This window comes from Mobula birostris, chromosome 1 (genome assembly GCF_030028105.1).
Source record: "Mobula birostris isolate sMobBir1 chromosome 1, sMobBir1.hap1, whole genome shotgun sequence".
NCBI lineage: Eukaryota > Metazoa > Chordata > Chondrichthyes > Myliobatiformes > Myliobatidae > Mobula > Mobula birostris.
The window spans coordinates 93066093-93082840 of record NC_092370.1 but is presented as its reverse complement, the minus strand read 5'-3'; the positions used below and the strand labels follow the sequence as shown (position 1 = coordinate 93082840).

At 35.5% G+C, this 16748-nt stretch overlaps 1 protein-coding gene across 1 annotated transcript in view; it reads left to right on the top strand.

Moving 5' to 3' along the window:
- The window catches only part of ago2 (argonaute RISC catalytic component 2), a 90364-nt gene extending 73828 nt beyond the window's left edge, over positions 1-16536 (top strand). Inside the window, exons 17-19 of the mRNA XM_072259372.1 lie at positions 4703-4804; positions 8013-8212; positions 10009-16536. Of these exons, the coding sequence (XP_072115473.1) occupies positions 4703-4804; positions 8013-8212; positions 10009-10117 (411 nt within the window). The 3' untranslated portion in view covers positions 10118-16536. The remainder of the gene's footprint in view (positions 1-4702; positions 4805-8012; positions 8213-10008) is intronic.
- Positions 16537-16748: the final 212 nt, after the last annotated feature.

The window sequence follows — 16748 nt, the reverse complement described above, 5'->3', positions numbered from 1 at the left end:
CATCGTAATCTTCACAGACACATTCAGACTTTAGAAACTGTAGATTATATACACTTGTTCTAACCTTTGCTGTACTTGAAGATGGACTTTCTATGCCAATAAATTTCACGACACATCAAGTCAGGTCTTAAAATTAACTTCCTCCTATAGATGGTCATAGTCAATCTGAGTTTTCCCTCTCCAGGGCTCAAGCCTTGGCATGGGAACATGGAAACCCTGTATCACTAGGTTTGTAGGTGTGGATGATATTTTCCAGAGGGGAAGTATGTATCAATGCTGTTTGATATGAGCTCAGCTACTGGAGTTGAAAAATATTATTGAGACTCCATTCCTGATTTTGCATCTCTCCCAAGATTTCCCATAGGACAGTAGAGTTTTAGATTAAAGTTTGTGTTTCAGGTTTTTTACTTCTAAATATGCATGGAAAAGATTGAATTACATAATAGAGTACCTGGTAACATTTTCTAAAGATAAGACATTTTTCCTGTTGCTTTAATACTTAGTTATCATTCATTTACCACCCAAGCTGTCACATTGCTTAAAGCATTAGGTTTGAAGGTACCTCGCCTTTGTATTGATCAGTAATAATGTCTATGTTACATAAAAGCCAGGGAGAGATGTGACTGTCAGACACTGTTGAGACACTTGCCTTTGGGCATTTCATGGAACTTATTCTCAGTACCAGCTCAACAAAATGCTCTTGAAATTTCAATTTCATTAGGTTTTGGCAAAAACATTGTTTGACCCAGCTTACCTCTTAAGTAAGCCCTTAATTGAAAGTAACAAAAGGAAGTATTATTAGATATTTTATATTTATCCTTTAATTGTTCAAATGACATCAATATACCTCGTTCAAAACAATCTCCTATAAATTTAATCCCTTTTTGGTACCAATTATATAAAAGTTGATTGTCCATTGTAAAAGGAATAAGTCTGTTTTGGAACAAAGGTCTCCTTGCTAATAGAGATTTCTGTGTTTCATTATCAACATTTATCTTATTCCATAGATCAATCAAATGTGTTAATATAGGAGATTCTTTCTTTTCCCGTATCGATTTAGATTCCCATTTATATATTACACCGCAGTAATTTCCCATTAAAATTGAAATTTTAATTCAAAAAGGGAAAATTTAAAAATTTATTTCTTGTATGTATAATTTGATTCAAGAACAGACAATTAAACAAGGAACCCATAAGTCAAAGCAAAAATGGGAAACAGATCTGAATATTAATATTGATGAAACAAATTGGTCAAGACTTTGTCTTGACAGTATGACAAATACAATAAATGTTCGACTTAGATTAGTACAATATAATTTTTTACACCAATTATATATTACACCGCAAAAAATAAATAGATTAAATTCAAATCTATCTGATAAATGTTTTCAGTGTAATCAAGAAATTGGTACTTTTTTACATTCTACTTGGTCTTGTTTTAAAATTCAACCCTTTTGGATAAATTTAAGAATCTTATTGGAACAAATTACTGGAACTCAACTTCCACATAACCCTGTATTATTTTTATTAGGTGATATTGAAGGGATAAAACCAAAACTTAAATTGAATAAATATCAGAAAGAATTTATAAAAATTGCATTGGCAGTAGCTAAGGAGACTATAGCAGTTACTTGGAAATCTGATTCGTATTTAAGTATGGATCGTTGGAATAATGAAATGGCTAGTTCTATTCCACTCGAAAAAATTACCTATAATTTAAGAGATAAATATGTAACATTTTTGAATATTTGGCGCCCTTATTTACAAAAGATAGGATGGCATATTTAAGTGCTCCGATAAAGACTTTGGTCACTTGGGGAAAGTAACGAATAATTATACCAAATTTATTTTGAATCCCATGGAGCATGTAGAAACCTTCCAATACCCAGGCGGTTCTTTTTTTTTTTTCTCTTTCTTTCTTTTTAGGTAGGACTATATATGGAGGGGGGGGGAGGGTAGATTCTATCTTTTCATGTATTCTTTTTGAAAATTCAATAAAAATTATATTACAAAAAAAAACCAAAATGCTCTTGAGAGGAATTGCTAATTTTATTCCACTACTAAAAATGGGAGGGAAGGGATAGGCTATGTAATTAAAGCCAGTTCTAATGAAGCATAATTAACTCAGTTTTTCTCTCTCTACCTAAGTTGTCTGCTATTGTTTACTTCCATTACTTAAATTTCAAATTTGTAACTATTTCATTTTAAAAATTTTAAACTTCAGGGCTTTAGTCCAATCAATAAAAGACAAACACTAAGCATATCAGGCAGCAGTTGTGGAAATAGGACTTTTAGATTCTACCAGACAACGGGGTGACCCGTTGGGGCACCCTTTGAGAGAAGGGTAGTGCAGTCTGATGTGACCAAAATGAACATTAAATTTTCCTGAATGATATGGTATCGCTTTGCTTTGGAAATTGAAGAAGAAAACTTCAGTTTATTAAAGAAGAACGATGTGTAGCAAGGCAAATATAGCTCCTCCTCATTTAACGAAGGACACTTTTGATGGCATCATTTCTGGTTGATCTGCCACCCTTGTGCCTGTCGTCATTCTGGAGACGTGCAGTCCTTTCATCTGTAGTCTCTTCATGTCTTCTGCTGTTTGTTCTTTGTCTCTGATCCTGGAGACGTGCATTTCTCAGCTCCTTTGTCTCTTCATCTCTCCTCCTTCTATGCCAGTTGTCGTTTTTGAGACGTGCATGCCTCTCCTCCTGTGTCTCTTCTTCTCTCATCTTCCTTGTCCTGACTCTTTGATCCTGGAGTCGTGCGGCCCTGGCCTCATCCGATTCTTGTTCTGTCCCTCTCCTTGCCGCTTCCCAACGACGTTTGGCGTCATCTCTTGACCATAATGTCCCACTTCTCTTTCCACGCAGCATAATTAGGCTGACCATATTTTCTTTACCCTAATGCTGGGATAGTAACACCACAGCCTCCAGGATGCTGATTATTACTGATGATGTGGTTGGTGCTCTCCTAAATGGACACGATATAGTCACCGCTGTCCTTTGACTGCAGCAAAGGGTTTGATGGGTGTCTCGAAGTACGTCATTACAATAAGATTTAATTATCTCTTATTGATGGGTGACAGTTAGATCTGTCCCAATCCTGCACATGTTGATGGCGATTAGCAGAATGTGATTGCTCGATAAAGCTGCCCTGCCTTTTGTTCCGGTTGGTGTCGTTGCTGTGAGTATCATGAGTCGCTGCTGAGGCTGGCCATGTGCATGCATCGGGCTGTCGCGTCCCGATTTCCATGATGGCGGGTCGGCTGTCGGGTTAAAAGGGAGCCTGTTGATTTTTGCCGAATGTTATATGAATATATAACCCTGAACTTTGCCTGCATTGTGTAAGTTAGCGCATTTTAATTCGATTTACCCAAAAAGAGTGCCGCTGTAATGCACCATCTGTGCTAATTGGCGGTCACAAACAGACAGACAGAGCATGAGAGTTTTAGTAGTATATAGATTAAAATAAATTCTGTAAAATCATGTAAGATCCAAGAACGATCATGTTGGCCTAATTTACTTTTTTTTGAAGAGATAACAAGGCATTGGAATTGGTTCATTATTGTCACATGCACATGGGCTTGTAGCTGAGTGGACTGCAGCAAGACTTTTAAAATCCTACATGTTCAAAGTGATAGCACATGGGATCTGTGGAAAATGTCAAATTGGATCCAAAATTGGCTTTGTAGTTGGAACTAAGTAATGATTGATGGGTGTTTCTGTTGGGTTTCCTTGTTAGGATTCAATATTTGCTTCGTTTTTGTATTAATATCATAATGATATGGATTAAAATGGAGAATGCATGATAAAGAAGTGGGTGAATATTACAGAACCAGACCCCGTGATTGACTAATATATTTGGGGAAACCCACTGAGCAAGGGAATATGCGAGAAATAAGTTACCAGTGGGTTTGGTGGATCAAACGAACCATGGACTGTCTGTCTTTGGGTTGTTAAGAGTGGTGAATTGGATTGAAAGGACAGCTAATTCACTTCATCAGCTGAAGCAGTGAATAATAGAATAGGGGGGTTATGTAAATAACACTTGTTAGACTACATCATGAATTTAGTGTACTGTTTTGGTCACCACATAATAGCGAAGATGTTAGCACAGGGGAATGTGGTAAAGACTTGCAGGGATGTTACAAGAACATTTTGTGTGTGAAGAAATAATTGATTCTGTAGGGATGTCTTCTTTGTAATAGAGGAAGCTGAAGGAAGAATTAATTATGTTTAAAACTGTGAAACTTCAAGTAAATTGGCAAGAACATATTCTATGTGCAAAGGAGTCAGGTATTGCTTTAAAGGAACTGACAGAGGTTATAAGGAAAAACTTTTGTCTAAAGGAAGGCAGGGGACTGGAATTCACTGCCTGACAGGGTGGTAAAGACATTGTCACATTAAAAAAAAAGCACTTGAATGTTCACTTGAAAGGTACTAATTTGCTAGATTATAGATTTTAAACTGGATTAATCCTGGTAGCATCCCTTTGATTGTAATGGACACAGTGGGACCACTGCTTGAATGGCCTTTCGAAAGTAGAACACCGTTTTGCTTCACCTTATGTCACTAGTATAGACATTTTACTAGAAAAGAATATTCTGGGAACAGGATTCACTTTAAATCCTTAATCTATTTAAAAGTGTTTTTTATTGTTTGGACCTTGATCTAAAATCTATTGATCTTTTATTTTGCAGGTTGGTAAAAGTGGCAATATTCCAGCAGGCACAACAGTGGACACAAAGATAACGCATCCTTCAGAATTTGACTTTTACCTGTGTAGTCATGCTGGTATTCAGGTGGGTTTTTTAAAAAAATATATATTAATGTATCATTTAAGAAGAACACTAGTACAGAGTGATTTCTCTTCAATCCGTTTTCTTCCTTCTAAGAGAATATTTTCATGATTGACATTGTAAACTCTGTCCTTCCAGGCTTATCTAAACTTTTGTTGCCTATTAAGAAAAACAGAAAGATGTATTGGGTATCTGAATAAAAGTGATTGCAGAAGTGGACTTCATTAGAAGCTGATTTATGGAGAAAATTTCAATGCTTTGGGTCAAGCCAGCTATCTCTTGTGGGCAAAGACAGCTCCAATGCCATATTCAAGTTTGCTATTGGCACCACTGTTGAAAGCAAAATCAAAGATGGTAGTGAATCAGCATAAAGGAGGGAGATTAAAGATCTGGCTAAGTGGTGTCATAACAACAACCTCTTACTCAATATCAACAAGATCAAGGAGCTGGTTATAGACTTCAGGAGAAGGAAACTAAAGGTCTATGAGCAGACCTCAGAGGATTAGAGATGGGTTAGCAACTTTAAATTCCTAGCTTTTGTTATTACAGAGGACTTAACTTGGGTGCAGCACAATTACAAAAAAAATTCACGGTAGTACCTCTGCTTCCTTAGGAGTTTGTGGAGATTCAGCATTACATCTAAAACTTTGACAAACTTCTATAGGATGTGTAGTGGATAGTATATTAACTGGCTGTATCACAGTCTGGTACGGAAACATCAGAATCAGGTTTATTATCACCAGCATGTGTTGTGAAATTTGTTAACTTAGCAGCAGTAGTTCAATGCAGTACATAATATAGAAGAAGAAAAAATAACAATAACAATAAATAAATCAATTACAGTATATGTATATCAAATAGATTAAAAATCGTGCAAAAAATAAGAAATAGTATATATTTTAAAAAGTGAGGTGGTATTCACAGGTTCAATGTCCATTTAGGAATCAGATAGCAGAGAGAAAGAAGCTGTTCCTGAATTGCTGAGTGTGTGCCTTCAGGCTTCTGTTCCTCCTCCCTGATGGTAACAGTGAGGAAAGGGCATGCCCTGAGTGCTGGAGGTTCTTAATAATGGATGCTGCCTTTCTGAGACACCACTCCTTGAAGATGTCCTGGGTACTTTGCAGGCTAGTACCCAGATGGAGCCGACTAACTTTACAACCTTCTGCAAGTTTTTTCGGTCCTTTGCAGTAGCCCACCCACCCCCCCACCCCCTTACCAGACAGTGGTGCAGCCTGTTAGAGTGCTCTCCATGGTACATCTATAAAAGTTTTTGATTGTGTTTGTTGACATACCAATTCTCTTTAAACTCTTAATGAAGTATAGTCACTGTCTTGCCTTCTTTATAACTGCATCAATAAGTTAGGACCAGGTTAGGTTCTCAGAGACCTTGACACCCAAGAGCTTGAAACTGCTTACTCTTTCCACTTCTGATCCCTCTGTGGATTAGTATGTGTTCCTTCGTCTTGCCCTTCCTGAAGTCCACAATCAGCTTTTATATGGAGAATTCTGCAAAAAGTAGTGGACATGGCCATCATGGGTAAAGCCCTCCCCACCATTGAGCACATCTGCATTAAACACTTCTGCAAGAAAGCAGCTTTCATCATCAGGAACCCCCACCACCCAGGACATGCTTCTTTCTCCCTGCTGCCATCAGAATGAAGATATAGGAGCCACAGGTCACACACTAGCAGTTTCAGGAACAGTTACTACACCTCAACCATCAGACTCTTGAACCAAAAGGGATAACTTCACTTACCCATTCACTGAAATGTTCCCACAACCAATGGATTAATTTTCAAGGACTCTTTGTCTCACATTCTTTATTGCTTATTTATTATTATTTATTCTTTTTATATTTACACAATTGTCTTCTGCACTCTGGTTGTACAACCTAGTTGGGCAGTCATTCATTGATTCTGTTAGCGTTATCAGTCTGTAGATTTATTCAGTATGGCCGCAAGAAAATGAATCTCGGTTGTATATGGTGACATGTATATACTTTGATAATAACATTTGCTTTTTTCACTGTACCTTAGTAAGTGCAATAATTTACCAACTTGTGCTTCCCACTAACCTAAGCAGTCTTTCCAGATAACACAGCAATTCCCTTGCATTTCCAACCTAGAGTACTACACTTGGTGTTCACATTGTGGTCTTCATTAGAGAAGCAATGTGTAGACTGGGTGAGCTGCATTCATCTTTTTGTTCCCTTGAGAGTGGGGAACATGCCTTACTTGAACATGTTCCTGCTCTGTATTTTGCAACTCCTACATTCTTTTGAATGTTATGTGTTCTCACTGTTCTCATTCATTCACTGACCAGATAAACTTTGTTTACAATGTATTCTTATGGTCACACTTGTTTTACCCTTTCATAGATACCCTCTCTCCCTGCAGCTTAGCTAGCTTTTTGTTTCCTTCCCAAGTTCTGATGAAGAGACTTCAACCTTCAACTTCGTTCTCTTCCTTGAGATGGTCTGCCTTGCTGTATATTTCTAGCTTTCCTGCTTTTATTAAGAATTAAATATGCACAACTTTCCTAATCCTTTTTTTTAACCAACTGAAAGAAAGTAGACATCTCCAATACCTGTTAATGTGATGCATGTGATCGCAAGCTTCCATGCAAAACTTCCAAGGTAGTTTTGTATACTTTGAGAAATTGTTAAACCGGTATCTATCTGAAATGCCAGTTTTGTTTCAGATAGCTGACCAATTAAACAAAATAGTCTAGCAAAATAGAAGATACAATGCCCCAGCAGATTATATTTTCCATATGTTGTAGGTGATTTCAGAGAGAGCAGAGGTATGACGGATATGCTGGAATCAGTGCTGCTTTGGGAACTAGCCCCTTCAGTTCGTTCTGCTCTCTAGTGTTTGCACCTGTGATAACAAGCTGGATTGCGTTCAGCTGCACTTGTGCATGATGATGAACTGCTGCCTGCTTGTTCTTGCAGAAATGTGGCTCCAAAGCAACGTCAACCTTCAGGCCAAGCCACTTGGGGACTTGGTCTACACATTTTTTGTGACTGAATGTATTTCCGCTATCGTACTGTGTTTTGCAACTTGGCCCCAAAGGAACACTGTTTCCTTTACCTGTATGCATGTGTATAGTTGAATGAAAATTCAATTTGACTTTGAACTTGTATGTTGAGTAAGAATAGAGAAATAATTTTAGTTAAAATGTGAGGTTAATAATTAAACTTGCCTTTCAGGGAACCAGCCGACCATCTCACTACCACGTACTATGGGATGATAATCGTTTCAATGCTGATGAACTTCAAATTCTTACATATCAACTTTGCCACACATATGTGCGATGCACACGGTCAGTTTCTATCCCAGCACCAGCCTATTATGCTCATTTGGTTGCTTTTCGTGCCAGGTATCATTTGGTGGACAAGGAACATGATAGGTGAGTAAAATTTACTTTTTTGGTTGTTCTCTAAGTTGTATGCTCAGTAAGGTGAAGACTGACAACATTATTAACATCAAGTGTTTTCAGCTGAGAAAGAAAAACAACATAGTTAGAAGAGGAATGTCACCAAGCATCAAAAACATGTTTTAGCAAAAGGCAGAAAGACAAAAGTGCCTGCTCAATTTTGACTCTTTGATTCAAAATTTCACAAACCCATGTTAATTTAATGTCTAAAATTCAGAACGATAATTGGCTGCTTGTAATCTATTAATGAAAGGAAAACTGAATTGCAGTGGATGGGTAAAATTTAATGAGTGGCTGCACTTATCTGATTCAAATTAAGTAAAATTTCATTGTGAAAATGTTCATATTTGGGGGTAGGGAAAATGAAGTAAAAATTTACTTAAGATACTTGACAGTATCGACTTAAAGACATTATCTGAACTGGCTGAGCCCTAAAGGTGCAATTGTTCGATGGGTATATAATGGGTAGTAAGTAAAACACTTAGTTACAATGGCAATGGTTCAGAGGAGTGTAGACTCATTCAGCGACATCACAAGCATAAATCTCTTCACAACAGAGGACACCTTCAGAAGCCAGTACCTCAAAAGGCAGTATCCATCATTAAGGACCCTCACTAACCGGGACATGCCCTTCTCTCATTAATATCATCAGGGAGGAGGTACAGGAGCCTGAAGACATTCAACGTTAAGAATAGCTGCTTCCTCTCTGCCATCAAATTTTTGAATGGTCCATGAACAGCACCTTGCTATTCCTCTTTTGCACTACCTCCTGTACCTAATAAAGTGGCCCATGAGTATATCTTCCCTTCTTTAACAAGGTGTTTTAGCCCACAGAACTGCCGCAAATTGGATGCTTTTGTTTTTCACACCATTCTCTGTAAACTCTAGAGAGTGTTATGCATGAAAATCAAAGCTTGGTACTCCTCCCTTCTCTACTTGGTAGTTGAATAAACAAGTAATGGGAGGAGATGGCTGTCTTGGTCCCAGCATTTGAGTGTCAAAGTAAAGGATGAAGCATTTGCAACAATATTTATCCAGAAGTGCCAAATAAATGAGCCATTTGCTTTTTCTGAAATTCTCACCCCAAAAAAAATTCAGTTGCTTTAATTCCACATAAAATAGCTGAGAGCACGGAACACCACAAAGTTTTGGGATCAAATAATATTCCATTTTGTAGTATGGAATATTTGTACTTCAGATATTACTGTACTTTTAGGAAAAACTGTTTCAGCACAGTTATCTACATAACAATGTCAAATATTACCCAGTTATAAAGTTATTACTACAAAGAGAACCAAAAAAAGACCATGGCTCTTTTCTGTTAGGGAAAGAACCAGCGATGATCTAATAAAGAGGTTCAAAATTATGCATGGTTTTGTTGAATTGGATGTTGCCATTATGGAGAATCCAAAGCTGAATTATAAACGTGGTTATTACTATGGTAATTTGGAGAAAACTCTTAACTCAGGAGTGGTTAAAGTGCTGAACTTTACCAAATTATGTGGTTAAGGTACATTGAGATTAAGGCAAGTTAGTCAAGGATAAAAGGTTAGCAGAATATGAATTTAGAGATGAACAATTAATAATGGCTTTGCCAGTTATTCCCAGGTCCTAAAGAAATGAATAAATTGCAAACATCAAGCAAATGTTGAGATTTTGTGTGGACCTGCCATGAACAATTTGTGTGAAAAATTTCTGTGATATTAGTTCAATGCAATTCATTAGTTTATTCATTCTCAACTAATGTTGTATTTCCTTTTGCTTTTCAGTGCTGAAGGAAGTCACACGTCTGGTCAGAGTAATGGTAGAGATCAGCAAGCTCTAGCTAAAGCTGTGCAGGTTCACCAGGACACACTGCGCACTATGTATTTTGCTTGACAGGTGTCTTTGGTTGGAATTTCTGAAGAGTTGGGCAAAGACAAGACTAGCTGCACTTCACCAGCAACGTAGTGAAGAATGATTTGCTATTTATGTTGCTGTGTACAATGCCATACTCTTTCAACCTCCTTCAATTATGAGGATCTGTGTTACACAGTAGTGTGTATATCACACCACCTGTAATGTTTTCCTTCTGAAGAGCAAAAGCATGAATATTTGGAGGTTTGTGATAATTATATCAGCACATATCTCCACTAATGCAATCTAATTATATGCAGCCTATTGGACTTGAACCTGGTAAAAAAACTTTTTGAAGGAAATGCTTCTGAATGCATCAAAGTCTGCATTAGTAACTGCATATTTGATTGAGATTTGTTTCAAGTGATGTAAGCGTTTAGAGGATGGTGTGACTCTCTAAAGACATATCCCATTTGTTGGCTTCAAATGGCAGAATTTTGAGTTTCAAAATTGTACATTAATGGCATTCCTTTTATTAGACCTGGAGTTTTATCCAGTCGATTCAGATAAGACTACTGTAATACAGTACTGTGAAATATGGCAATCTTACGTCAGAATGGGGGAAAAGGTCTTTTAACACTGAAAATAAGTTTATGAACAGTGAGGTTTTTTTTTCATTTTAGCACAAACAGTATATTGTGTAGCTCTGACTTTCTCAATAGATTGCCACCAGAAGGCATGCAGACTTTTTAAGGTGTGTTCAGTAGAAAATATTGTGTATTTGAAGCAATTAATCTTTGGAGACAATCTATAAAACATTAACTAGACCAGATGGGCACTATTTTATATATTGAGCTAAAGTCTCTTGATATTTTTGTAGGATGCTGCAGTTAATCAGTTCTCAACTCTTGATACAGTAATGCTTATGATACAAATTGAGTATTTTTATGCTATGGTTGGTTTGCCATGACTGTGGCCTGCTGCCAAATTGGACATAGGGATTGCCATGCCAATTGCTTCACCTATTTCAGTTCAATGGTTACAGGGCATATGAGAACTATTAAAAATGTAAACGTTGAGAATGAAGTAAATTTCTGAACTACCTCGCGGTTGCCCTCATGTCAGCAAAAACAGAATGTGCACACACCACAGTCATATTAGAAAAGCAGCTCTAAGATGGTGCTAGGTTTTTGCTAAGAGACATTTCTTTTAATGGTGGTCATCTAATTTAAGCAAACTGTTTCATGGATAAACTTTGTCACAGATTGAAGCCAAACATTTCTGACTGATTTTCTGATATCTTTTTGATGGCCTATATGCACTTGTTAAGTGGCTAAAAAATTTTTTAAACATACCTCAACTCTTCAGCAAATTTTAAATATCATACGTGACTAGCATAAATTTCAGTGTTAGCAACCTATTTATATGGCCATAAGTGAAAACTGTATTGCACAATGATCTCATTTGGGCAAAATACTTTCTTTTTGAAGTTAATGTAACAAGTGTAGATAGAAGCAACTGTGTTGTAAAAGAGTTTTAGTAAGCTTTTCGTATTTCTAAACAGTATATGACAATGGTACTCTGTAGAGATGCCACAAGGCTGCAGTTCATTACAAAACTGGGAATATTTTTGCCAAGTATTTTGAGGCAAAGAATTTTCAAAATTCTTCCATTATTGAAATATATTTCTTGATGGACTGATAAAATGTCCTTAGTAATTCTGAAAAGATTAGAGATAATAAAAGAACCCAGTAAATGTTAAAGCATTTATTTTTAAAGTAGTGAGACTGCAGAGTAATTATGAAAATCTGAGCACGTTCAGATTTATGTTTATGATATTTCCTTAGTTCTGACACTAAAGCATTCAAGTTATAGCTTGGAAGACTCAAGTTCAAGCCCGAGTTCTTACTGACCTTTCCACTTCGATTTCCTGTATTATGCAGGTTTTGACAGTTCCAGAGGGAATGTTTTTTGGGAGTGGAAACTTTCCAGAAAGCTCAGATATATTCATCTATTGTGTTAGCCAGGAAGAGGTTTATCGGTGTATTTTCAAATGTATGGGGTTAATAATCTCAAAATTAAGATATAAAAATGTGACTAATGAATAGCAACAGCATAGCGAATTCTCAGGGCTTTAAATACACTACATATTTTACAGTAAGATAGACTATTTAAAATTTTAAAAAAACATTGGTCAAACTAAATTGTAGAAATGCAACATTTCACTGGAATTGGGGCATGCATGAATGGCTAAATTTTAGAAATACTTTAGCATAATATATGACAGTATGTAAACATTTTGCATTTGTTTTATTTTAAGGATATAGTATAATCTCAGACTTGAGGCCCTCAGCAGTTCTTACCAAAGGTATATCTTAGTTATTTGAACTGCTTGGGTTTTTTTTTATAATTGAGCTACCACAAGAAGGTAAAATTTGAAGAGATCTGTAATAACAAAGTTCCATTTTATTTAGAAATACAATCATTATATTCAGCGCTGTTTTAGGGCATGTTACACAGCACTTATTGAAACTAGTTATTTCTGATCAAACTCAGTTGTTTTAAGTAAAATAAATTCAAAATAAAATTGGTGAACGGATGTGTACAGCTTTAGAGATTTTGGAAGATATATTGCCATAAAGTTTTTTTTCCTATTCTTGCAGTAGCCATTGACTATGATAGGCTATTGTTTTGGAACTGGACAATCCTGAGATCTGTAACTCTGTTCCTGTTTCCAGGACAGATTTTAGTTATTAAAGTGTCCTTAGCTATAAAGCAATCTCTAACCAGCACTATTGAAAAGTTTACATCTTGCTTCAAAGTTATGGGTGCTACTGTGAACTGGCCCCTGCATTCTGTTTATGCATTGCATACTGACAGTGATATTTATAGTAAATCAAAGAAAACAGATCATTATTAGAATGCAGATGTTATGATCTGTGCAAACAACAGCTCTTTGAGAATTTATTGCAGTCACTGCCATTTGAGAAACAATTGATGCTGCAATTGGGTGATGTAATCTGCCTTATAAATTACTGCCATTGGTGGCCAACATTAATTTTTGGGATAGTTATTCTAATCTATAAAATTGTAGATAAAGAGCTAGATTGTAAAATTGTTTAGAATTTTAAGCATGTAGCAGAATTCAACATTGAATGATTAGCATTTTCTATTGTAAATGTTATTGTGTGTAATTAAAATATTAGTGCTTATAATTTTGTAACCTTCAATGTAAACAATTTGTGTAAAATTTAAAGGACAACAAAAGTTTGTTTTTAGCTGAGACTTGCTTAAATTGTTTTGCCATATCTTTGCAGTGGCATTTAAAAATCATATTGACATGAGGTGTATAAAATGGGTTTCTGAAAATTAAGTTGCAATCTTTGTAAGCATAAAATACTGTTTCCTTTTTTTGAGAGTCTTTGTATTAAAGACTATCTAGCCTATGTGGCCTTTACATGTAAAAAAAAATATCAGATCACATAAAACCTGGCCAGATATGTATGTTGAAACTATTTTTTAAAAATTTCAATTCTAACTTAATGGCTCCACTTAATGGCATTAATACAACTTGCAGCACGGATCAAGCAATGTGTAATACGTAATCGTGCACTTTCTACAAACCTTTCTATTGGTCAGCGGTGCTAAAAATAAGCTGGGTCTTGTATAGTTTTGATTTTTTTAAATTTTTATCTACCAAAAGAACATGTGCTAATATCTTAAAGAAGTGCATAAAGATGGAAGCAAGTAGATGTCCCCTTCCTCTACATAAAACGTCAGTTACTTATGACCAAAACACAGTGATCACTGACAAGGCGTTAGAAATTCAAGTCTGCTATTTAAACAAATTTTTTTTTTTGCAGTTTTAGATTATAGTCCTTGGGTTAATAAATAGTAACCTAGAGATTTTATCTAAAATTATGTTTGCATTTTAACTTTCTAAATGGTGGAATAGCAATTAAATTGTATTTGTAGCAATTTGTCTTACCCAAACTTCATGACTCTGATCCAGTATTGGACTTGATGCTTCAGTGAAGAATTATTCAATGCACATTTCATTATATTAATATAAACACATTTACTGTCATCCATGCCTAAATGACCTCCAGTAATAATTTGGGCTCAACTTAAATCATATTATGCTTTGGAATGATAAGAAATTATTCAGTAAATGTAGGGAGATGCAGGAACCCCACTGATTGGATCTTGGGACACATTTCATAGTCCTAAGGCTCTGTTGTGCAAAATGTATAGATCTGTATGTTAATAATTATAATTAATAGTAGGACTGTCATTTGATATTGCTGCCATTTGTATTATGATGGATTGTTTTATTGTATTCTCGCCCTCCTTCATCTCCATTGCCATTTGAGAAGTTCGTGGTCTTGCAGAAAGGTCCTGATCTTGCCCTTTCTGCTTTGTTCAGAACTGTGGTGCTGCCAATTATTTTCATTTGAGAGTTTTAATATTAGATTTATTGACCCATTATTTCCACCTTAAAGCTTTGATCATACGTTGATGCAAGACAGATCAGATTGTAGTAGCAGAGTTGTCAACTGAAACCTGATTCTTGAAAAATATTCAGTGTTTTTTTTAAATTGAGCAGACAAACTGTATTAAGCAGCTTATGTGTCATTTGGCACTTTAAAAAAATAATGCAACAAGCAAATCTTCCATCATGCTGTCATACAAAATGTAAAAGGTGCTTTGGAAATGTCAGTCAGATTATTTCTAAAATTCAGTTGTGTCATTTGTTTGCCTCTGATCAGAATAAACTCAATGGAAAACAACTGTAAGGCCACCTAAGAAAGTGATGATTCACAGACCTTTTCATTTGCTTCAGAGATTACTTAGAGTTGAAGTGTAATTGTTGATTTTTTTTTAGAAATATTTCTTGTGGGAGGTCATGGTGAATTGGTGCCACGATGGCTGTTCAACCTTTTGTGTGGGTTGAGAGAACATCCTTTTATTTGGCCTGTATTTTTTCCAGAAATGTGAATCCAAACTCTATTTAATATTTGGTAAATGGCTTTAATATTAGTTTGTTTTAACACTGCACAAGAAGGGAACAAAAAAGAACTTGCATTTTTTTGTCCATTGTTAAAACTGCTGTGCCTTTTCCTTTTGCTCCAATATCAGAGAAGCCTTTTCCAGCCAAACATTTTATTGCTATGTGGTGATAATCCGTATTTTGGAGAAAAAGGCACAGGATCTGACAGCTTGCTAAAACTCAACCTTTGCTTTTTTCCTTTTGTTCCCCTTCACCACATTTTCCCACTCTCAGAAAAGTCTGGACCTACCTCAATATCTCTGCTGCATCCATAATTATGAAATGTATATCCCTGGTTCAAACTATTACAAACCAAAATGAAAACTTTTAGTTATAAAAATTAATTTTGATTTGATACAAAGTTAGGCAAACAGTTCTTTTTTCCTTCAAGTTTATTAATAGTGCTTTATTTTGTTCTTTGTGCCTTGTGTAATCATCCCATTGCGTGTCAAAATCTGCTGAAGGGGTTAAATAGCAGTGTATGACGTGTACATAAACTGCTTAAGTGAACAAAATACATTGAAAACTTAATATATTTTGAGAAATTGTAAAACATCGTTATTTATGCTGCATTGAATGATCAGTATTGTTGCACTTTCTCAGCAGTCACTTATGCCATATGACAGCTGTTAACAATATATTGCGGATAAACGAGGTGATCCTGGACAATGACTTTAGAGGAAAGAATGCTACTTGTAAATCCTTAAGGCAAAAGAGGATTTAAAATATTTTCGAGTACCTCAAAAGCCTGACATATGCTGCATTGATAAAATTTTGAGTATTTTTTTTTTGCTGTTTTATTTGAATTGCACAAACTCATCTACCTTCTGTAACTACTGCAATTTAAGGTGTTGGCTTATTTTTTAGGGCACTGGTAGAATTGGGCACAAAGTGGACTTCCAATTTTTTTCCCTTCATGCTTTTATGTTTTAGAATAGGATATGTTAGATCATAATTGAAAATTGTTTTCCAGATCTTTTAACCAGCACAACTAAGGTTTGTTACTTAATCTAGTGTTTGTGGTCCATTTGCGCTTGAATGAGCAGTTTACACTCCTATAGCAATGAAGATTTGCATTGCTTGCATTTTGTTTTTACTAATGTTCTGTAAATACTTTAGGTTAAAATTGTCCATTCCTTTTTGGTCAATATTTTTAATGAGCTGAATAACTATGCTGTAAACTGTTGACAAGATATGATGTACAAGTATCATTATATATGAATTTGTGAATATAAAATATTAAATTTTTGACTAGCAGTATGGTATGAACATTTTAATAAATCTGTATCTTAAACCGTTGTGTTTAATTTGAATGTCTTGTGTTCTCAAAGTTACCCCTCATCTCTGAAATTTGGCCATTATTGCTGTTACGTGATCACTGTTATGATTGCCTCTTATGAAAATTCTATAATTGCATAAATATAATTAAATATGGTATTTCAATACTACCACAATTTTAAGTACTGAAATGTATGTTACTGATGTCATCTTAAGATTTTAAGAGACTATTATAACTATCCCAGTATCAACTCTCATTGTAACCAAAATATAAACAATCCATCAGCTTGAAAACCCATTTAGTTTGTCTGTCCTAGCTCTTAAGAGCAGTCCACATTAGTTCCA